General features: G+C 43.2%; 1 protein-coding gene across 1 annotated transcript in view; it reads left to right on the top strand.

Moving 5' to 3' along the window:
- The first annotated feature begins 11,255 nt into the window (after positions 1-11,255).
- The window catches only part of SPMIP11 (sperm microtubule inner protein 11), a 32,853-nt gene continuing 18,756 nt past the window's right edge, over positions 11,256-25,352 (top strand). The window contains exons 1-3 of the mRNA XM_077483311.1: positions 11,256-11,427; positions 16,689-16,796; positions 19,609-19,753. Coding sequence (XP_077339437.1) covers positions 11,355-11,427; positions 16,689-16,796; positions 19,609-19,753 — 326 coding nt within the window. The 5' untranslated portion in view covers positions 11,256-11,354. The remainder of the gene's footprint in view (positions 11,428-16,688; positions 16,797-19,608; positions 19,754-25,352) is intronic.

The raw sequence follows: 25,352 nt of genomic DNA on the forward strand, positions 1-25,352 counted from the left end.
TAATTAACTCCACTTTTACATTTGGCGCATTCAATACGACACAATGTAAAAGTGGTGCATTTTAGAAATACCTGAATTTGGTGCACAAGTCGTTGACAGAACCAAAATTGTTGCGAATGCTTCATGAATTTGGTGCAATACATTAACAAGAGGGATTAATGCCAGAAAAGTGTAGTAACCGCATTATTCTATTCACCCTGTGTTACCACTTGACCTGATCTGACCTGCTCCTGCTGCATACCAGTCTCAGGGCTGCTCTACCTGCATCAGCAGCGGTACACCACAAGTACCAGCCAGCCCATTCTGCCTAGAGTTCTGCTTATGGTATGCGGGGGGCATGTTTCCTGGATTTTCCTTATTGAGAGGGGCTCTGCCAATCAGTGCGGTCGGTGAGGGAGAATTACTGGAACCGATTCTTTGTGTGGCTCTCCCTGCAGCAGCTGAAAGCTGCCATCTCCTCCTACCTCTCACCAGCTTTCAGCTGCTGCAGAGAGTCACCCACAGGCCACACATTAAGACCAAATGTCAGGGCCCCCATTTACTCACCCATACTGGGCGCCAGCCAGCCAATCATCTATACTGCCCCCCCAGATGGAGAACGTCTCTCATTGGTGGGGGTGTGCAGAACTGGGTCTTTGCCTGGGATGAAATAATGTCTACCTTTACCCCTGGTTACAAATACAGGCATACCCCACTTTTAAGCACACAATGGTGCTTATTAGCTAAAGCTGGAAAGTACAAAATTAGGCTCACTTCTGCATAGAAACCAATGAGCTTCCAGGTTTTATTACCAAAGCTTAATTGAACAAGCTGAGGTTAGAAGCTGTTTGGTTTCTATGCAGAAGTGAGCCTGATTTTGCACTTTCCAGCTTTAGTAAATAAACCCCATTGTGTACTTAAAAGTGGGGTATGCCTGTACTGTAGCTGCTGGTTTTTAATCAAAAATTCCTTTCCTTTGAGGCACTGAAAGCTAAAAATACCCTGACTGGTACTTCTTCCGATACATTCAATTACAACATGCCTGCACCACACAGTTTCACCTAGCTTAGTGACTACTATAATGGAGGCTTTAACTTAAGCCTAGTAGACACAAGCCGAATGTCGGGCGGCATCAGCCGATTCAATTAAAACCGTCCAACATTCGACCGACGTGTACTGGAGTTGGTCCAGCAGAAGCCGACCAAATGGGGCATGACCGAAAAAGGTCTGCCGATTGTCTACCGATCAGCGTGACCGGAGTGTTGTGGCGGGGGGGCACGACATCGCTGTACTAACGTCAGATAGTTAGTACAGCGGCTCTTCCTGACCTGAGCTGTTCGTTGCTTTTCATTCAGCCCTGCTGGGTTGCTTGGACATCAGACTGGCCCACTTTAGATAATGGGATGATTTTTGGGAGCACCCATTTAGTAATTTAATCACTGCTAGAAATAGATTTGTGCAATTTAACCACTTCAATACTGGGCACTTTCACCCCCTTCCTGCCCAGGCCAATTTTCAGCTTTTAGTGCTGTTACACTTTGAATTACAATTACGCAGTCATGCAACACTGTACCCAAATTAAATTTTTATAAAAAATTTTATGAGACAGATAGAGCTTTCTTTTTATGGTATTCAATCACTACTGGGGTTTTTATTTTTTTCTAAACAAATGAAAAAACTACATACATTTTGAATAAAAAAATTGTTTTTCTTAGTTTCCGTTATAAAATTTTGCAATTAAGTAATTTTTCTTCTTCACCGATGTGCGCTGATGAGGCTACACCGATGGTCCGAGGTCCGAGGGGAGCGACTAGGATGTTACCTGGTATATTATTTTTTATGCAAGGAAATCTATTGTTTTCCACTGAAATTATTGGCTAAATTGATGTCTTAAATTGTCATGCAATTTAATAGTTCAAATCGCATGACAAGTCCCATCTTATTGTCTGCTATTTTGAAATAAGCTCCTGTACTACTTTTAGCAAATTCAGGTGCGACCTACATAGACATCTGTGCATGAAGTCGCACATATCTTCCAAGTCTCGCCTGAAGTCTCACTGACATGCGACTTTGAAATTGTGAGGCTTCAAGTGAAGTCGCACAATTTCAAAGTCGGATTCAGTGTAATAGTTGACTTATACAAAGCTATTTATAACAGCAGAGGATGCATAACCAAATTTCATAAAGTTTGGTTGGTTTGGCTAGACTGAGTCCTGATACAGCAGCCTAAGGGTCCTTTCACACGGGGCAGATCAGTTCTGATCCGCCCCGTGGATATCCGTTTGCTCAGCGGGGATCACTCCGCCGATCCCCGCTGAGCAGGGAGATGACAGCTCCGTCTCTGCACACTGCGCAGGGACGGACCTGTCACAGCGCCGCTCTCCCCTATGGGAGATCGGATGACGACGGACCGCAGTGCCCGTCGTCACCCGATCCGATCCGCAGACGGATGGAAAAATAGCTTTTTCCTCCGTTACACTTTTTCGGATCGGAGCGGGTCGGATGTCAGCGGACATGTCACCGCTGACATCCGACGCTCCATAGAGCTCTATGGAGCACCCGTTCAGGTCCGCCTGAAAAACTGACAGGCGGGCCTGAACGGGACGTCAGTGTGAAAGGGGCCTAACTAGTTTAACGCTCTCTTTACCATACCTTGGTCAGAGAGTAGCCCTTTATGTGGGGGTTCAGTTCCCCAGGCATGCATTTACCGCCAGTAAGCTAAAGGCATTGCAAGGCTTTATGATATCTAGTGACATCTTACCTATTATTTGTGAATCAGACCTGAGCTCTATGTCTATGTAAAGCTGGTTACCAATAATGGGAACATTGCTTTGTGTTATCTTGCCTCCGATAGTTACTGTGCTTGATGGCTTGTTTAGTAAAGTGGAGCACAACTACTGTCTTTTCTCTTTAGCCGTTTACTGGTGCAGACGCACCTCCTTGTTTTGTAAAACTTTATAAAACTCAATAAAAGATACATTATGTAAAAAATAAAAAGGACACTTGCTTGTTCAAGAATCTGGCACCGTCCTCACCTAGGCCGGATCTTCACTGGTCTTTGGGTCCCCAGCACTAGCATGTCTACTAAAAACAGCCAGTTGTGATTCCTTGTGGCTTCACATCTGATTTACCACTGTGCATGCGTAAGTTGCTCTGCGATTTGTGAATCGTCCTGCAGCCTTCTAGGACCTGTGACATGTCCCAGAAGGGAAAGCAGGGAAGAAAAACAGCCAGATAGAAAAGAAAAAGCAGCACACGTTATACATTGTGAGGCATACAGTTAACCCCTTCTCAGCCAGTGTCATTAGTTATCATATCATATCATCTTATCACTGATCACTGTATTAGTGTCACTAGCGATGTCAGTGTCAGTCAGACTACTTTCACAATGAGGCGCCTTACAGACCCTCTTAGATAGTATCTGTTAGCCTAGGCTCACATTGCAGCGATTTGACATGTAAAACTGCACCGATTCCCAAAAGTAGTTTCTGTACTACCTTTGGTGACTTAGAGGTGCGATTTGAATAGACATCTGTGCAACAACCCGCACAGATGTCTCTATAATCGCCCCCAAATTCGAGACTGACGTATGGGAATGAAATTGTGCAAGTTCAGCTGAACTCACGCAATTTCAATCCCTCTGTCAGTGTGAACCTGGGCTTAGCACCATATTGCTCCCCACCCTATCACGGTCACACTATAAGTCGTTGATCACCGCCATTACCAGTATAGCATCATAGCTGCATAAATTCCAATATATATATACCCAGACCATACTTTTGCACAAACCAATCAATATACACTTATTGGAATTTATTTTTCTCACCAAAGACACGTAGAATACATTTTGGCCTAAAATGTATGAATTTGATTTACATTTTTTTTTTATTGGATATGTTTTATAACAGAAGGTAAAAAATATCTGGGTTTTTTTTTTTCAAAATTTAATTTTTTCGTTCATATATTAAAAAATAAAATACCCAGTGGTGATAAAATGCCACCAAAAGAAACCTCTATTTGTGTAAAAAAAAAAAAAAAAAAAAAAAAAAAAATATATATATATATATATATAAATGTTATTTGTGTACAGTTTTGCATAACCGCACATTTAAAGTAGAGCAATGCTGAATAGCAAAAAATAGTCTGGTCATGAAGGAAGTAAAACCTTCCTGGACTCAAGTGGTTAAAAATCCCAGCTATGGGAACCTCAACATGCCGAACAGCAAACAAACCCCAGCAAGTTAACCCCAACAATATCAACAACCTATTATACATAGAGAGCATTAGCATTACAATTGACACCTGCCTACATACAGCATTGATTTCTGGTGATGACTACTAATACACAGCCTTGGTTCACATTGTTGTGGTAAATGCACAAAATTTACTGTGTTTCCCCAAATCATACTGCAAGGCAATCTCATGGCACCCATGTGATCTTCTGGAGGTGTCAGTCCTGAGTCACATTAGTGAGCTCTGCAAGATCGCATGTTATTCGCACCACGCTGCAGAGGAGCTGGTGTAGTAAGGAGGGGTTTAGGTTCCTGGAGGACTGGGCCGACTTCTCAGTCGATAACCAGTACTATAGAAGGGATGGACTGCACCTAAATGAGGAGGGTGCAGATCAGTTTTGAATGAAGATGGCCAAAATGTTAGAGGGATTTTTTTAAACTAGGCGATGGGGGGGAGGGATCAGAGGTAGAGATAGTCAGCGCGGAACATATTCTAGAGGGTAGTATTGGGGGGCATTAGTGGTAGGTTGACCAAAGCACATAAACCCAGGGTAAGTATAGTAGCAAGTCCTAGTTGCAATCTCAGAACACCCAATAAGAGGATAATATGCAACCGGTTTAAACTACGTGGCATGTTCAAAAATGCCAGGAGCCTGACGAACAAGATGCATGAACTAGAGATACTGTTGTGCGAGGAGGACTTGGATTTTGTGGGAATTTCAGAGACCTGGTTCAACAGCTCTCATGATTGGCTGGCAATCATTCCATGATGTACCCTTTATCACAAGGAGGGAGAGGGTAAAAAAGGGGGAGGGGTATGCCTATATATCAAGAATGCTGTACTGTACTGAATGTGAGAGATGACATCCTTAAGGGCGCTAGGGAGGAGGTGGAATCCTTATGGGTAGAGCTCCAAAGGGATGAAGCTAAGGGGAGAATAAAACTGGGAGTATGCTATAGGCCCCCTAACCTGTGGGAGGAAGGGGAGACAGATCTCCTATCACAATTTGGATTAGCAGCAAGGATGGGAAGTGTTATCATAATGGGGGATTTAATTATCCAGACATAGACTGGGAGGTGGGAACCACACATTCATCTAAGGCTCACCGGTTCCTAAATGTATTGCAGGACAATTTTATGGGTCAGATGGTAGACGCACAAACTAGAAATAAAGCGTTACTGGATCTACTGATTACCAAAAATACAGACCTGATCACGGATGTGGAAATACGGGACAAGTTAGGTAACAGCGATCACAGGTCAATTGGCTTCCGTATAAATCACACAAATAGGAAACAGGGGAATACAAAGACACTGAATTGCAAAAGAGCCAACTTCCCTAAAATACAAACCTTGTTAGAAGGCATAAATTGGGATAAAATCTTAGGAACAAAAATCACGGAGGAGATATGGGTTTGCTTTAGGAGCATTTTAAATAAGTGCATTAGCCAATGCATCCCTTTGCGTAATAAATTTAAAAGAGCGAACAAAAGTCCTGGATGGCTTAACTCTCATGTAAAAATGCATATAAAAGCAAAGGAGAAGGCCTTCAAAAAAACAAGGTTGAGGGATCATCATCAGCATTCAGACGTTACAAAGAATGCAACAAGAAACGTAAGGGTGCAATAAGGAGGGCTAAGAAAGAACATGAAAGACACATTGAGGAGAAGAGCAATAAAAAAAATCCCAAGAAATTCTTTACGTATTTAAACAGTAAAAAAGGGAGGACAGACCATATTGACCCCATAAAGAATGAGGAAGGACATGTGGTTACAAAGGATGGGGAGATGGCAAAGGTATTGAATTTATTCTTCTCCTCAGTCTTCAAGAGGGAATCGGGGGGCTTCAGTAACCAAAACTGCAGTGTTTATCCTCACGACACATCACAGGAAGCACCTCCATGGTTAACAGAGGACAGAATTAAAATTAGACTTGGGAAACTTAACATTAATAAATCACTGGGACCAGGTGGCCTGCACCCGAGGGTACTTAGGGAACTCAGTCAAGTAATTGCCAGACCATTGTTCCTAATTTTTACTGACAGTCTACTGACTAGAATTATACCAACTAATTGGAGAAAAGCCAATGTAGCACCAATATTTAAAAAGGGCCCAAAATACATCCCTGGGAATTACAGACCAGTTAGCCTAACATCAATAGTATGTATACTCTTGGAGGGGATGATAAGGGACGATATACAAGATTTTAGTAATGTAAACGGTATCATTAGCAGTAACCAGCATTGATTCATGATTCGTTCTTGCCAAACCAATGATGAGGAGGTGAATTGCCAAGGAAGGCCCATAGATGTGGTGTATCTGGATTTTCTAAAAGCATTTGACACAGTTCCCCATAAACATTTACTGTACAAAATAAGGTCCGTTGGCATGGACCATAGGGTGAGTACCGTACATGGATTGAAAACTGGCTACAAGGGTGAGTTCAGAGGGTGGTGATAAATGGGGAGTACTCAGAATGGTCAGGTGTGGGTAGTGGGGACCCCAAGGATTCTGTGCTGGGACCGAGCCTATTTATTTTGTTCATAAATGACCTGGAGGATGGAGTAAATAGTTCAATCTCTGTATTTGTGGACGATACTTAGCTAAGCAGGGCAATAACTTCTCTGCAGGATGTGGAAACCTTGCAAAAAGATCTGAATAAATTAATGGGATGGGCAACTACATGGCAAATGAGGTTCAATGTAGAAAAATTTAAAATAATGCATTTGGGTGGCAAAAATTTGAATGCAATCTATACACTGGGGGGGGGGGGAACCTCTGGGGGAATCTAGGATGGAAAAGGACCTGGGGGTCCTAGTAGATGATAGGCTTTAGTAATGGCATGCAATGCAAGCTGCTGCTAACAAAGCAAACAGAATATTGGCACACATTAAAAAGGGGATCAACTCCAGAGATAAAAACGATAATTTTCCCACTCTACAATACTCTGGTCCGGCCGCACCTGGAGTATGCTGTCCAGTTCTGGGCAACAGTCCTCAGGAAGGATGTACTGGAAATGGAGAGAGTATAAAGATGGGCAACAAAGCTAATAAAGGGTCTGGAGGATATTAGTTATAAGGAAAGGATGTGAGCACTGAACTTATTCTCTCTAGAGAAGAGAATATGGGCGTGTCATTAAAGTGGTTGTAAACTCATAAAAAAATTAAATAAAAAAAAGACAAAGGCATAATGAGCTAGTATGCATAGCATACTAGTTCATTATGAAATACTCACCTTAGATCAAAGCACTTGCACTGGTCCCGACACATGGCTCTGCCATGTCTCCCGGAGTTATTTCCGGGTATTGCAGGCTCCGGCGCTGTGATTGGCTGGAGCCGCGATGATGTCACTCCCACACATGCGTGAACAAGCCATTGCTTCAGTGCGCATGTGCAGATGACTTCGGCACATGCCGATACAGGGGATTGTGCAGGTTTAGGAGATATCCAGGGTAGCTACAGGTAAGCCTTATTATAGGTTTACCTGTAGTGAAAAGTGGTTGTAAAGGGTTTACAACAACTAACAATGTATTGACACTCCCAGCAGTTTGCATATGGCAGTGTGAACTGCCTTGTGAGTTGGGTTGTGATGCGGGAACCCGCAGTGGATTCGCAGGGTTCCCACATTGCACAAGTGTGAACCGATGCTCTATCAGAAAGCCACTACTTATCAGAAAGTGCAATCGAAGTGACGTTCCGTCGCAGCCATCTTGGTACACCCGCACTTGGCCACACTAAAACCCCATACACACTATCAGATTTTCTGCAGATTTTTTCCTTCAGGTTTACCAAAACCATGTAGTGCAAGGGTCTGCCTGATTGCATACAAATTAAAACTCCTAAGGTTTGACCTCATATGATATGGTTTTGGTAAATCTGAAGGAAAGAAATCAGCAGAAAATCTTATAGTGTGTATGGGGCATAAGCCTACAGTCTGAAGTCGCCAAGCGGACATCTTTTTACACCCCCCAAAGTCTTGCATTTCACACTTATTTTTTACCAGTAAACTGAACTTATATAGTGAAATACAGGAATCTGAAATCCATCAAGCCGTTTTGATGTTGAATCTTAAAAGCAGCAGTGTTCTGTCAGATTGGCAAACCTGTGAGATCAGCAGGCTTGCCGATGCTTCTAAAATTTAACATCAAAAGTGTCAGGGATTTCAAAATACTGTATTTCACTATATAAGTTCAGTTTACTGGTAAAAATATGTGTGAAATGGTGGGTGTAAAAAGATGTCCGCTTGCCGTCTTGTGACTGTTGGCGAATGTGGGTGTACGAAGATGGCCGCAACGCAACCTCACTTCTGTTTACATATTTTGATGGGTAGCGTCTTTCTGACAGGACACCAGCACTCAATTAGGTTCATCCCTTTAAAACCGAACACCTTTGAATTACACAGGTTCTGAGGCTAATTAAATGCAGCTAAGGCACCAAGTGAGTTTAACCACTTGCTTACTGGGCACTTAAACACCCTTCCTGCCCAGACCAATTTTCAGCTTTCGGTGCTCTCACAATCTGAATGACAATTACTCAGTCATGCAACACTGTACCCAAATGAATTTTTTGTCCTTTTTTTCCCACAAATAGAGCTTTCTTTTGGTGGTATTTGATCACCTCTGGGGTTTTTATTTTTTGCGCTATAAATGAAAAAAGACCGAAAATTTTGAAAAAAAACGCATATTTCTTTGTTTCTGTGACAGAATTATGCAAATTATTAATTTTTCTTCATAAATTTTGGCCACAATTTATACTGCTACATATCTTTGGTAAAAATAACCCAAATTAGTGGATATTATTTGGTCTTTGTGAAAGTTAGAGAGTCTACAAGGTGTGGTGCGAATCGCACAAAATTGATCACATCTGATGTACTGGTGGCCGATCTCATTTCTTGTGACCCGAACAAGTCAGGAAAGTACAAATACCCCCCAAATGACCCCTTTTTGGAAAGTAGACATTCCAAGGTATTTAGTAAGAGGCATAGTGAGCTTTTTGATGTTGTCATATTTTTCCCACAATTCTTTGCAAAATTAATATTTTTCATTATTTTTTTTTTCTCCACAAAATTGTCATTGTAATAGGTTATTTCTCTCACGTGGCATGTGTATACCACAAATGACACCCCCCAAAAAATTCTGCTACTCCTCCTGAGTATTACAATACCACATGTGTGGGACTTTTTCACAGCCTGGCCACATAGAGAGGCCCAACATGCAGGTAGCGCCATCATGTGTTCTAGGAACATAAATTACACATCTAACTTGTTGACTATTTATTACACTTTTGAAGCACCAGGACAATGACATGTGACACTGATGACAGATGGCACTGATACGTGGCAATGATGACACTTATACGTGGCACTGACAGGTGGCACTGATGACAGATGGCACTAATATGTGGCACTGATGACAGATGGCACTAATATGTGGCACTGATGACACGTGGCACTTATACGTGGCACTGATGACATGTGGCACTAATACGTGGCACTGAAGACACGTGGCACTAATACGTGGCACTGATGACAGATGGCATTAATACGTGGCACTAATATGTGCCACTGATGACAGATGGCACTAATACATGGCACCGATGACGCGTGACACTGATGACAGATGGCACTGATAAGTGGCATTGATGACACGTGACACTGACAGGTGGCACTGATGACAAATGGCACTGATACGTGGCACTGATGACAGATGGCACTAATACGTGGCACTGATGACAGATGGCACTATGTGGCACTGATGACACGTGGCACTGATGACAGATGGCACTGACAACAGGTGGCACTGACAACAGGTGGCACTGGGGTGGATGGCACTGGGGGCAGGTAGCACTGGGGTGGATGGCACTGGGGGCAGGTAGCACTGGGGCGGATGGCACTGGGGCGGATGGCACTGGGGCGGATGGCACTGGGGCGGATGGCACTGGGGCAGATGGCACTGGGGCGGATGGCACTTTTTATTTTTTTATTATTTTTTTACTAGAGGCAGAACGGCTGCCGCTGCAGCCGTTCATCTCTCCCCTCTCACACTGTCTGTGCGAGGAGGGAGAGCGGCGCTGAGAGATGATCTCATATGTTTACATATGAGATCATCTCCCATTGGACACGCCGATCACGCTGTAAACGGCCGCTGTGATTGGCCATTTACAGCGATCTGTGTTTGCCTGTCCCCGGGGGACACGGCGAACACAGAACTTCCGCAATGCGTGCCCGCGGCGGCGCGCATTGTGGAAGTAAACATCAGGACGTCCAGGGACGACCACCCGGACGAACGCGCCTGCTCTACGGCCGTCATTCGGCTATAGGGCGGGCACGAGGTGGTTAATTACCACCTTAATTAGCCACAGCACCTGTGTAATTAATATGTGTTCGGGTTTTTAGAGATGAGGTTGGCAACCCTACACTCAATGTTAGATTAACGACACCCAGAAACAGATCGCAAAACACAGTGCGTTCGCCAGAATCGCATTGCATGGTGTGAACGCCCCTGTGATGTGTTTCAGGTGCTGGGGAAAAAAAGGGTCCTGCACCATTTTAGTGCCGATGCAATGTGATTTGAGTCACACAAAATGTATGGCTCAAATCGCATCATACAGACATCGCATGTGATGTGAACAAGGAATGCAGTGCGAATCACATGCAGTATTTTGCACACACATGTGAACCTAGGCTCAGAATACCATCATAATACATCCGAGATCTTGCTATCCTAGCATGGAGGACTTGTAGGGTCAGTAACCCCTCCTGGGAGCCCTCGGCCACCATATTCTCAGTTTCCTGCATTGTGAGCCCAGCAACAAGCCTTCCTATTGGTGGTGACTGAGAGGTTACAGAGCCGTTGTAGACACAGCTTGCATTTACTCTCTATGGAGCCCCCTCCATTATATTGGTTTGAAAAGCTCGGCACTGTAATGATTACACACAGCCAGGTTTATAATGAGGTGTTCGCACTTCTCAGGAGACTATCGATCAGGTTAGGAGAAGTGACAAAACACAACTTCCGGTGTACGCTCAGAGTGACCTGTGTGGTAGCATTGGTGAGACTCAGTTTCCATGGTTACTCTTCATTCATCCGCCGCGAAGGAACTTCCTGTGGTTTCCATGGTGACGGTGGACGCTTCCTGGCTCGCTCATGGCGTTCTTCGGGCTGACTAATCTCGGGTATCAGGCTCCTCTGCTGGCCGCCCGAATTCAGGAGGACTCGGGTGAGATAAGTGGGTGGGGGCAAATACTGCAAAGCCTGCTTATCACTGCTAGATATCGCTCATGGCCGCAGGCACACTGATCACTAGGGCTGCCTCTACCAGTGTATTGTGTGCAGCCAGGGCAGCGCAAAGCATCGCACTACCAGGCCATGTTCTTAGATTTTCTGCACTGTGGGGGAGATTTACTAAAACTGGAACAGACAGAATCTGTTGCAGCTGTGCATAGCAACCAATCATCTTTTATCTTCAGCTTCTTCAATTACACTTTGAAAATAAAAGCTGATTGGTTACAATGCACACCTACACAAGATTATGTGCACCCCCCGAATGCGTCAATATGTGTTTTGCATGTTAACATAGCTCCTGACTGTCCCCGATTTGTCCCTCGTTTGTCTCTCATTTTGATCTAATCAATATAAAATGCACTTATATCTATCAAAAAGTGTTTTCCAGCACTAAACCTTTCATCTGATTTCTAAATTGCTGCATTTGTAAATACAAAACGTCAATATAAAGGAATAGTAGGAGTAAAAAAAAAAAAAAAAAGCATTTGTGCGTTTAACAAATCTTGTTTTTTTTTGTGCATGTGCAGTTCTCCTTTAAGGGGGCATGGCAAGGGCTGTGTCCTATTCCTGCATACTTTTGCTGATACGTGTCCCTCATTCCCATCTCAAAAAGTTGTGAGCTATGTGTTAACATGCGCTGCGTTATTTGGGTGGGTTGTCTCTCACACCAAAAAGCATGCATGCGCTTTTTAGACATTGCAGTGTGCTGCATATCATTAGCAAGGTGTGTTGTGTTGCAATTAAAAATGAATGGCACTGCAGCATACCAACCCACAAAATAGTTGTTTTTGTACACTGTGGTGACATGCAGGCTAACACATGCTTTACCCCAGCGTAAAGGCCCGTGCACACTATACGAAAATCAGAAGTAAAATTTACTCGATGAACGATCTGCTGATTTTTGGATTGTTTGTACGGTGCTTTCAACTGCCGATTCCGATTTTTTTTTTTTTTGTCTGACAAAAGCTGGGTGCACAGACTATAATTTTTTTGTCAGATGTGAACTCCACATCCGATTTTCATTTAAATAGCACGGTTTGCCTCTGAAAAAAATTGTAAAAGCAAAACTAGGCATGCTTAGAAATGAAAGAATATTTACAAAATGATTCAACACATTACGTCACGTCTGAAGTTGTATTCTGTCATACGAGAATTTTGGTATGGCAAGTAACCGCTTCACTTTTTTCAATACGAGACTAGTATGCAACAAAAAACGCACAAAAGGTCGTCCGAAAATTTGACCGTGTACAACGCTTTACAGTGTGGGCTGAGCCTTTGGCTCAGTTCTAAATAGATACGTCGCAAATTTGCATTTGATTTGAATATATTTTTATTAACAAATTTTCAATCCAAGTGTTTAAAGTAAAAAGTACATGAAAACCAATCTCAGAATAGTAAATACAGTGCACCAAAACGTTTCTCGTAGAGGATCTTTTCCCTAAGAAGGGTAATATGATCAATAGGGGCACAATCAAACTGTGAGAGGTAAATACAGCGACAACATTTCCTTTCCCTCTTAGAAACATTGTCCCTAGGGGTGTCCTTAATGTATATACATTCAGTGAAATAGCAAATGACTCAAGAGAAGGACACATAGTAACATTAATGGAAAGAATAGACAGGTAATTAGACAGCGAAAAACATAAGGAGAAAGAGTAGAAAAAAAAAGAAAATAGGCCCTTTCACATGGGACAGGTCCGTAATGATCCGCCCCATGATGATCCGCTTGCTCAGTGGGGATCGCTCCATTTATCCCCGCTGAGCCGGCGCCGCACAGGGCGGTCCCGACACACTGTGCAGGGACCGCCCTGTCAGATCTGTGCTCTCCTCTATGGGGAATCGGATAAGCACGGACCGTCTGTCCGTGTTCATCCAATCCGCTCTGCAGACGGATAGAAAAATAGGATTTTCCTCCGTCTGTAGAATCGGACCATAGCGGAGACGGACAATATCGGGTGTCAGCGGATTTTCATCCGCAGACACCCACTATCCCATAAGGATGCATGTATGTCCGTATTTCATCCGCAAATGGATTGATGAAATACGGACATAATGTCCGCATGTGTGAAAGGGGCCAAAGAGAGGAAATGAGACCTAGTTGATCACACTGCATCTGAATCGCAAACCTGTTCATGCAAACTGATTGCAGTGTATATGTTAAGGTAAAAACACCCCACAATCAGTTTGCAAAATGCAGCGCGATTTGCAGAATCGTATTGCATGTAAAAAAAAGGGTCCTGCACAAGGTGGATGGCTGAATTTGCATCACACAGACATCACATAGGATCTGCAGAGCAATGCAGTGAGAATCTCAAGGTGATGTCTAGAATCAAACTAGTGTGAACTAGCCCTTAGAGCCTAGTCACACCACAACCACACTGGGCACCGGTGCTCAGCAAAAAGCAATGGCAAACTGAAGTCCAAGATCACACCAGTGCACTGAGGTTTATTTATTTAAACTGAAAAATGCAAAATCTAGTGCAGCTGTGCATGGAAACCAATCAGCTGCAGTTTCAGTAAATCGACCCCACTGGGTGGCAATGGAGCATGCTGCATTTAGGCTTTGTTCACACGTATATGTAATGCGGGAACATGTGTGATACAGTGCATGAAAACTCCCTATGTTCTGGCAGGTGTGCTCCAGTGCCATTCATTCTTAATGGCACTCCAAATGCACCTGTCAACACACATGCATTAAATTACATCAGAACGCATAGTAACTTATTGCCACGTGTAAGCCCTTGTACACAGGGTCGGAGATTCAGACGGAATGTTTCCTATCGGACCGTTTTGTCGGATATTCCGATTGTGTGTGGTCTGCATCGGACTGTTTTCGTCGGAATATCCGACGGACCAAGTTTTCCAACTTGCCGGTAAAATTTTCTGACAAAATGCTCCTATCGGACATACTCCGATCATGTGTAGCCTACTCCGACGGACAAAGTGCCACACATGCTCAGATCAAATTCCTAGACCAAAGCTATTGGCTACTAGCCTGAACGTAGTCCCGTCATAACGAAATAACGTCATCACGTTATGTATAATGGGATTTTCCGACAACTTAGTCCGACCGTGTGTATGCAACATCACTTCCGGACCTCTTCCGGAATGAATCCGTCTGAATTACTCCAACAGATTTGGTTGTCGGAATCTCCGACCGTGTTTACAAGGTCTTATAGTGTGATGGGATGAAGACAAAAATCTGCAGAATATCTAATAGTGTGTATGGGACTTAACTCTGAGCTCCTTATGCAGCTGAGACCAGAGGGTATGTGATCACTTATAAAAATAAAAAAGAAAGGGGAAAAAAGTATTTACATTTTTTTTTTTTATATGTACACACAAATGATTTGCCTTTCATTTCTATTTTAAACTGACTAGTTTGTTTTACAAGGTGAGGGCTCACATATACTTTAAAATTAAAATGTCCCATGTGCAGTGGCAAAAATGATTGGCTTCATGTTCAGTGCCACCAAGGAAATCAACGTTAATTCATGGAAATACCCTGCATTGAAAATCCATTAAGATAAAACACAATTATGCTCGGTTCACACTTATGTGATGGAGCAAATGCACAGGAATTGCTTCTTTTCCCGCATTGCACCACATAGCAATCGCACTGTGTTCATGCGACCTGCTGCGGGAGTCAATTAAAAGTTAGCGACACCCCAAAAGCAGGTTGCAGAATGCAGTGAGTTCGCTAGAATCGGACCGTATGGGTATGAACACTCATATGATCCGATTCCAGTGCGGCAAAAAACAAGATGTCTGCACCTTTATCGTGCAGATGGGGTGCAATTTGAGCCATACAAAATGATGGGCTCAACTCTCTATGCATAGAATTGCATGTGATTTGCACAGGAATGTGGTGCAATTCCTGTGCGAATCACATGCAATGTGACGCATAGCATAAGTGTGAACCCAAACAGGACAATGATTAATGAGAATGATTGCCTGTCTTGCTAGCTGCATATGAGAGATTCTTTTAAATTTGATAGCTTCCTCCCAAATCCAGCCAATGCAGCTGGTGCTCTGTCAGCATTCTAAATGGCTGTAAGTGTGAACCCTTAGTGCGCTTTGAGATGTATGTGCTGTGGTAGTGAGCACTACAACGCTACACTTTGTGCATTGTGGTGTCATAATGTTTGAATAGAAGCTGCACTGCTTACAGTACTCAACTCAATGGGTGCTCAAAGTGAATGTTGGCATCCAGAACCACATTTGAAGATGAGTCACCAGCACTCCAAATTAATCCATTTTACGTGTTTATTGTCAAGACAGTGTCACATTAGGCATAGTGACTGCTAACTATGTTGCCTTGGAAAAGGGACCATGCAAGCCCAAAAATATTGGATTCTTATGCTTCATGTAATGCCGTCTTCACAATAAACATGTGAAATTCATTCATTTAGAGTGCTGGTGACTTTGTAGCTTCATATGTGGTGTGGTGTCATTTGATTTGAGTGGTAGCCTGCTTTATTGTTGGTTAAAGTCGGCTATAGACAGTTCAAATCTCGGCCGGTCCACCCGAGATTTGAACTATGTATGAGCAGGCTAAATGTGCCAAAGTTGATTGATTGATTATTGGCAGCGGCTATAGACGGTAGCGATAGCCACTGTGTATTTTCCCGGCTGCGAAGACTCCCTGTGCCCTATACCCACACCGAAGAACACAATGACTCCACTGGAGAACTTCCCCCATCAACAAAGACAGTGAAAAAAAAAAAAAATCGCACAATCTATTGCCTGGTACACACGATGAGCTTATTGGACAAATGATTGCCTGTTGTTTTTGCATTCTAACCTCATATCAGAAATGAAGAGTTTACTAAATTACGAAAATTCTTGTACAATAGAATAAAAACTCAGAAGTGATGTAATGTTTTTGTAGTAGTGTATTCGTGAACGAAAACTGTCCCGATTAAACGAAAATCATACAATCTGGTATCATACAAGAACATTTTTTGTATTTGTACCATCAGATAATATTGGATTAATTGTCATGATTGGCTCTCGAAAGCTGTGTACTAATGATCATTAGTATCGTACGATCGCTTCAAAAGTGGTATTTTTCATATTAATTTTTTTGATCGTGTGTGTGTGGGCCATTAGGCCAGATTTACTGTTTTTGCCTGAGCATTTTATCTCCTATTGACCCATTATCCATTGGTCCAATTTTCTATTTTCTCTTTTTAGGAATAAGTGGAAAGAACACAACAAAACTTCCTGCCCTTGCTCCCCAATGTTCATATGTGAGTTATGGGAAATATCAGGAGATGGTTAGACGTCACCAAGATCTGAGGAGTAAGTATTTTACTATGTTATAAAAGAACAACAAACTGGCGATTTTATTACAATAATGAGTTTATTAGGCCTAAGAGTTGGACTGGGAACAATGACCGCATGCTCCAAATGGGCAGAGGGGTGCCTAAGCTCTGATACATATTAGCACACTAATAGGAACTGGAGTTCTGATTAAACTCCTTGAGATAAGACAGCATGGGTGAGGAAATTAAAAAAAAAATGACTTGTTCAAGGGACTACATTGGGGTCCCAATCTACTTGTCCCTCACGGCAAACTACTTGTCCTGATAAAAAAAAAAAAAAATTTTTTTTTTTTGATCACTTTTATTTCTGTGACAAGAAATGTAAATATCCCGCAGCAGTAGGCATTGACAGGTACTCTTTATGGAGAGATCCCTCCTTTGCCCTTAAAAGCATTTGATCACAACAAGATCATTGTGATCAAATGCTTTCCATTTTTAAAAATGACAGAGAAATCAGAAGTAATGTATGCTCATTGCTTCCCATTTCCTATATCATAGAGACAGGCAGACCGGTTCTGTCTCTATGATCAGCCGGTGGAAAAGTCGGCTGGTCGATCTGGTGACCCAGTGGGACGGGACAGCACTCAGAAGGTGATGGGAGGAGGACTCGTCTCCTCCTGTTGCTTGTAAAAGCGATCCAGTAGCTAGTTAGCCGTTCGCATTGCTTTTACAAGGGAGCTGACTGTTGGCTCTAAACCCTGCTGCTTGCCTGTAGTAAAATGGAAAAAATAACTTCTTGTTCAGTGCTTGAAACTGCATGTCGGGTGATAGGAATTGAACATCCCTGGACAGGAACAGTGCTTAGGATACAAGACCGCTTTGAATATCTGATAAGACCAACAAGAATTATTTTACACTAATCAAACAGATATAACAATAAGGGTCCTTTCACACGGGGCGGATCAGTTCTGATCCGCCCCGTGGATGTCCGTTTGCTCAGCGGGGATCACTCCGCCGATCCCCGCTGAGCAGGGAGATGACAGGTCTGTCTCCGCACACTGTGCAGGGACGGACCTGTCACAGCGCCGCTCTCCCCTATGGGAGATCGGATGACGACGGACCGCAGTGCCCGTCGTCACCCGATCCGATCCGCAGACGGATGGAAAAATAGCTTTTTCCTCCGTCACACTTTTTCGGATCGGAGCGGGTCGGATGTCAGCGGACATGTCACCGCTGACATCCGACGCTCCATAGAGCTCTATGGAGCACCCGTTCAGGTCCGCCTGAAAAACTGACAGGCGGGCCTGAACGGGACGTTAGTGTGAAAGGGGCCTTAGGATATACTGTTAATCTGAAGCAAAGGCAGGGTTAAAATTACCGATAACGATACTAGTATTGGTACCGATACAGAGCATTTATCCGAGTGCTCAGATGCCTAACCCGATACCTGGACAGTCAAGGGTGATTGGTGTGGTGCTGGGGAGGAGTTACAATCGCTGATCTCCTTGTATACATTTAAATAAAGCAGCTGACAGCCGATTCTCCTCCTCTACCTCCTGCGGCTTTCAGCTGCTTTATTGAAATCTATAAAGGGAGATTGGTGCTTGTAACTCCTCCCCTGCGCTGCTCCGTGCTCTGTTCCCCCTCTGTGCTCCTCAGTCCCCTGCTGTGCTCCTCATATCCCCTCCATGCTCTGGTTCCCATCTGTGCTCCGCGATCCCCCTCCGTGCTCCTCCGCCCCCTCTGTCCTCGATCTGTCAGGATGGAGAACAGAGGAAGGAGTCTGTAAATATGTCATTTACAGGCTCCTTCCTTTTCCGAAATGCACAGTCAGTGATCCATTTGTCTTTTAATAAATTGTTCCATTTTAAACGATAATACACTATGAGAGGTATTCTCTCTATTTCATTCCTGTATGTGGTTCGGATCCATTAGCATGATTTTAGGAGCCTGGATTCCATATAGAGGAGATAGGGAAAGAAATACACCAAGGAAGGACCATCAGCTTATATATTTGTCCAGAAGGCTTTCTATTCACATTATTGAGGGGAGAGTTCTGAGAGCACTGATCTGTTTGGTGAAATCACTATGATTGGCAGAAGTTCAGCTTACAAGGACTTTATTATTCATTTATCCATCTTATTTTGATATTTTGACTTTTCTGTTTTATTGGTTTATGAACCATTCATGATATTGATTGGACTGGACACATTGTTTTGGATTATAAGGTTATACACAGAGTAACACTAGAGGAATTGCGCAAGATCACTTTCATTTATTTATTGTCATTTGCGTGTACTGTAAACACATTGTTTTTGCAGCATTTCAATTACCTTCATTTATTTAGTCACATATTATGTATATATTTTGGATTGATCACAATTGCCTGGTAGCACAAGGCACCACTTGCATATATAATCTAGGAGTCTTGTGAATACTGCAGCTTTATGGTATAGGGCTATATCTGGGACTTCTGCCCCACTGTGTTTTGGGAGGGTTAATAGTAAAATAAGTCTTAAAAAAATATTTGCCTTTCCTGCCTCCCAAGCCATCAAACTCTGATGCAAAAAAAGTTGACACTTGGGGAATGTCCATCTCCTGGTTGCCCCACAGTTCTCCAGCTTCCTGCTGATCATCACATCACTACTATATTCTGTAATGGGTAGAGGTCAGCAGGAGAGACAGTGAGAACCTTGCTTCATTTTACCTTCCAAGGAGTTTTATCATTCCCCATGAATAACAAGTGTTGGTCAGTAAAAGTATTGTTGTGAGTGATTTTAAGGCAGATGGAATAATTGCAGACACCAGGTGGCGTTATCTGTAAAATCAATTACTGTTTTTGCACTTAGCTCCTAAGCAAACTCAGCGAATCCCACTGACTTCAGCTCAGCAGTATGGATGGTGGCTGCCACAGGACCCCAAGGCAAAACCAGAAAGTGACCATCCTTGGATTCAAAGTACACGACATCCCATGATCAATAGCCCAATGACCAGGTAAGTCACTACTTTATTTTATCTGAGAAGAGGGAGTGTACATAGTTAGATAGTCAGTCCAACTCGCAAAGCTAACTCTCCAGGATAAGAATCTTTTGTTTAAAAAATAAAAAATAACAGGTCAGCCATTCATGGTTCAAATCTCGGCTGATTTAGCAAGAACCGGCTGAGATTAGAGCCGTTAATGGACAGGCTGAATGTACTGAGTTGATGGATCGATCAACTTGGGTACAACCAGCCTGCTGTATTCTCTTGCAATTTTCGCTAGTGCCTGCTATACCCGCTAGCGATAATCACTGTCTTCTCCCCCAGCCAGGAGCAGACAAGGTCTCAGCAGGGGGGATTCCCGTCAGCATTGCCTGTGTTGATGGGAGAATTTTCCAAATTTCTTTCTTGCAACCAGTGTATGGCCTGCCTTATTTTCAGCCCAATGAGATATGAAAATTAAAGCCAGTGCATGCGCAGCTCAGGGTACATTCTTGGCACAGTGCCCTAGTGCCAGTTGCATGAACTCCTGCTCCTTACATCATCTCATGCCAGCCAGTCAAAACATCTGAAGACCCAGCACCCAAAAGAAGCCAAGGACAGTGCCCCAGGAGATTTTGCATATATCAGTGTTGCTGGGGAAGCGAGTGTTTGCGGACTTTAGTTCTGCTTTAACTGCACACAGTCCTTGAGCCTACTCTCTGTTTTAACTGTCACAGTCCTTGTACCTGCAATATATACTTTATGAACTGTGCCGCATGAGAGTCTTAATGATGCACAAAACAAAATCTTCTTTAAAAGATGAAATCGTTGTTACATATGCTATTCTGTATGAAGATTATAGATAGAGAATATAGAGATGTCTGGGCATGTCTCTAAGCCCAACGCCAGGAAATAAAAAAAAAAATCATTCCTTGCAATTGGGCTGAGATCGCACTGTAGAGGTTAAATGCTCATTTGCAGTATGCCTAGGGGAATAATAATAGGAAGTATACATACCTGATCCTCTGCTCCTATCCACAGCTAGACCCTGCAGCTTCTACATCCCTGCGCTCTTGCAGTCTAGGGTCCTAAATTCATCTTGACCAAAGCAGGGTCCATAGCCCTGCTCTGGATGCGATGATGCCGAGGAACAGTCCACTGCAGATTGGGGGGAAGTGCCATCTGCTGGAGGAGCAGAGGTTCAAGTAAGTAAAACTGTTGCCCCTCTGCCATTAACAAAATGAGCTATTGCCCTTGCACCACTTTACTGCAAAGGATATCTTTTCTTCTGCTCAGAGTTGGGCTTTAAGGAAATGCGTAATTAAAATCATGGTTTGCTGTGGAAGGGACTAGGAGAAGATGTCCACATCCCTAATTGACAAAATACCAAAAATAAAACCCTCTAATGGGACTTTACAAGTGCATTTACGCCAAAGAAAAAAGTATAGTAGTATAAAAGTACAAAATGTATTATAACAAAGAGAAGTAAATGTAGAGTTAAAATATGAACACATGGATGTGGTTACAATGAATACATGACATGAAAATAACCACTGTTCACAGTTGGTAGTGAAACCCAACACGTTTTGAAAGGATTGTGTAATTCTTCTTCTTCCAGGATAAGTGTGTGTGTGTGTGTGTATGCATATGTGTGTATATATATATATATATATATATATATATATATACACACACAATGGTAGCTATGGTACAAAAAAAATACAATTAGAGATTTAATACCTACATTTTGTTCATAATACAGTAATTCTACCGATATTTACTAGCCATGTGGGTGGGAAATCGTACCCTAAATAGAACCAAGGAAAAGAAGCTGCCATGGGACATCAGAAGTCCAAGAGATTTGGAGGCTGCAGACCCCAGCCCAGGCTATCCACAAGGGGCACCACCAAATACACCCCCAATGGATGCGCAACACCGTAGGTCAGGAAACAAGGAGATCTATCAGTACAAAACAACAGAATCATTAAATTGGCTAGTAATTAAAATAATTGTTTAAAAACAGTCTTTAGTATTGTACCCACCTATATCTACACTGTATGATAGGCCAATAGGCCAAGGTAGTACCTTTCCAGAGCATCAAGATATTGAAAAAGTGCTTACAATTATGGTATCAGACCAAACTGAAATAGAATGGCTGAATGGCTCTAATCTAACCTTAATATAATATGAAAGAAATCTTACTTAATATAGTGTCAACAGACAAATGTAGGCATCGCTTAAGGAAAACAACTCAGCTAGATTCTATCAAATGCTATCTAAATGGAAATGGGTAGCATCCAGGTAGACTAATGCCCCATACACACGGTCAGATTTTCCAACGGAAAATGTCTGATCGGATTGTGTGTGGGCTCTATCGGACTTTCTCAGTCGGAATTTCTGACGGAAAAAGTTTGAGAGCAGGATATAAAATTTTCCGACAACAAAATCCGATCTGACTTTTTCTGATCGTGTGTAGAGAATTCCAAAGCACAAAGTGCCACGCATGCTCAGAAAAAACTTGGAGATGAAAGCTATTGGTTACTAGCCTCTACGTAGTCCCGTCGTACGTTTTGTACGTCCCCTCGTTCTGAATGATCGGATTTTCTGACAACTTTGTGCGACCGTGTGTATGCAACACAAGTTTCGGCCAAAATCCGTCAGAAAAAATCAGACTGATTTTGTAGTTGGAATGTCCGACCGTGTGTATGGGGTATTAGAGGGAATAAAACAGTTAGGAAAGTTGATAAAAATTGGTACCATCAAAAGAAATAAGTAGTTGTAGACATATCAGGAAATACTGAGTGGTGCAGACCGGGTGCTCTGGAGGGCGGGTTGCAATGAGCTACCCAAATCCATCACCTTAAATACACTACAGGCGGAAGTGCGGTCACGAACAAAGTGGGCGTCAGAGGGGAGGGGCGAATGTAGCGCCCCCTGAGCTGGCGGCGCGCGGCACTGCCCCCCCCCCCCCCCCCCCCCCGCACAGGACACCAGGAGTGCCCAAGGTAGAGGAGGAGCATCCTAGGCTCCATGTGACCAGGCCCAACAGCTTAGTGACTAACCCCCGGTCATTGGCCCACCGACGCACAATCGTGTCTTGGCAACCAGGATGTGACCTGTGTCACCACATCACCTGATAGGCAGGCAACAGGAAGTATCACTGGCGGCCTTGATGGATTGTACAACATGTCATGTCTTGTCTTTGTGCAAGCTCTTTTAAAGGCCTTCTTTAGACATGGGTGGGAATATCCCCATGCTAGTAATCTCTCTTTAAGTGAATCTGCTTCTTATTTAAAGATGGCGTCATCTGAGCAGTTTCACTTGGTTCTTAGATATTGGCTATATGGTATAGATCAGGGTTTGGCAACCCGCAGGCCGCACCCGGCCCACCACCGCTGAATGTCCGGCCCGTCAGTGCCATGATTAAGCACTTCCATACCGGGCCTATTCTGGCACTCCTCTCCTACATGTAAAAATCATAATTTTTTTGCTCTTGCATGGTATTTGCACAACCATTTTTAAAAGGTTTTATATACATATACTCACACGGTACCTCACAAAAGTGAGTACAACCCTCACATTTTTGTAAATATTTTATTATATCTTTTCATGTGACAACACTGAAGAAATTACACTTTGCTACAATGCAAAGTAGAGAGTGTACAGCTTGTATAACAGTGTAAATTTGCTGTCCCCTCAAAATAACTCAACACGCAGCCATTAATGTCTAAACTGCTGGCAACAAAAGTGAGTACACCCTTAAGTGAAAATGTCCAAATTGGGCCCAAAGTATCAATATTTTGTGTGGTCACCATTATTTTCCAGCACTGCCTTAACCCTCTTTGGCATGGAGTTCACCAAAGCTTCACAAGTTGTCACTGGAGTCCTCTTCCACTCCTCAATGACAATATCACAGAGCTGGTGGATGTTAGAGACCTTGCGCTCCTCCACCTGCCATTTGAGGATGCCCCACAGATTCTCAATAGGGTTTAGGTCTGTAGACATGATTGGCCAATCCATCACCTTTAGCCACAGCTTGTTTAGCAAGACAGTGGTCATCTTGGTGGTGTGTTTGGGGTCGTTATCATGTTGGAATACTGCGGCCCAGTCTCCGAAGGGAGGGGATTATGCTCTGCTTCAGTATGTCACAGTACATGTTGGCATTCATGATTCCCTTAATCAATTGTAGCTCCCCAGTGCTGGCAGCACTCATTCAGCCCCAGACCATGACACTCCCACCACCATGCTTGACTGTAGGCAAGATACACTTGTCTTTGTACTCCTCACTTGGTTGCTGCCACACACGCTCGACACCATCTGAAACAAATACATTTATCTTGGTCTTATCAGACCACAGGACATGGTTCCAGTAATCCATGTCTTCAGCAAACTGTTTGCAGGCTTTCTTGTGCATTATCTTTAGAAGAGGCTTCCTTCTGGGATGACAGCCATGCAGACCAATTTGATGCAGTGTGTGGCATATGGTCTGAGCACTGACAGGCTAACCCCCTCATCCGTTCAACCTCTGCAGCAATGCTGGCAGCACTCATGCCACTATTTCCTAAAGACAACCTCTGGATATGACGCTGACCATGTGCACTCAACTTCTTTGGTCGACCATGGCAAAGGTCTGTTCTCAGTGGAACCTGCCCTGTTAAACAGGTGTATGGTCTTGGCCACCGTGCTGTAGCTCAGTTCCAGGGTCTTGGCAGTCATCTAATAGCCTAGACCATCTTTATGTAGAGCAACAATTTTTTTTTCAGATGCTCCGTGAAATATTTGCCCTGAGGTGCCATGTTGAACTTCCAGTTACCAGTGTGAGAGAGAGCGATAAAACCAAATTTAACACACCTGCTCCCCATTCACACCTGAAACCTTGTAACACTAACAAGTCACAGACATCGGGGAGGAAAAATGGCTAATTGGGCCCAATTTGGACATTTTCATTCTCCCTTTTGTGGCCAGTGGTTTAGACATTAATGGCTGTGTGGAAAATAAATAAATATACTGTGCTAAATGCTATATGCAATATATTGCTATGTACAGAAAAACAAATGTAAAATACTTAAAACAATCAATAAATAACACAGTCCCCAGTGAAAAGTGCTGGTGCTTGTGGAACAATGATGAAAAATTCATATACAGTGCTGTTACTTGATAAGTAGTTTTGTGCTCCTTATGTGTTTAAATAGGGTGCCTCCCTAGTAGATGTGCACTCACCCTTGGGATTGGACCAACTATCCCTAGTTAGGTCAAATATGTGCGTGGGGCGACCCCTCTAGATATCCTCTGGACTGTTGGTTGACTATGATGAATGTTCCTCATATAGCTGGATACAATAGAGAAAACCTCATTGCACAGTACCGTTTAAAAATAACTTTTATTCCAAAAAATTTAAAGATATTCAACTCGCATGTATGAGTCTCTGATATCCTGGCACCCAGAGTGAACAGCAGGTAAAAATATCATCCGTGAAATCTGCCAGATCAGTTCATGCAGTGAAGGGCTCAATTTCCAGGTGTTGGCGGAAATTGTCACAATCACATGACTCAACCTCTATGCATTTTGGCCTATCAGATTGGCCGTCCTCAGAAACTACTTTACATTGTAGCAAAGTGTAATCTCTTCAGCG

This window comes from Lithobates pipiens, unplaced genomic scaffold (genome assembly GCF_037356315.1).
Source record: "Lithobates pipiens isolate NorthernLeopardFrog02 unplaced genomic scaffold, aLitPip1_a1.2 Scaffold_16, whole genome shotgun sequence".
Taxonomy (NCBI): Eukaryota; Metazoa; Chordata; class Amphibia; order Anura; family Ranidae; genus Lithobates; species Lithobates pipiens.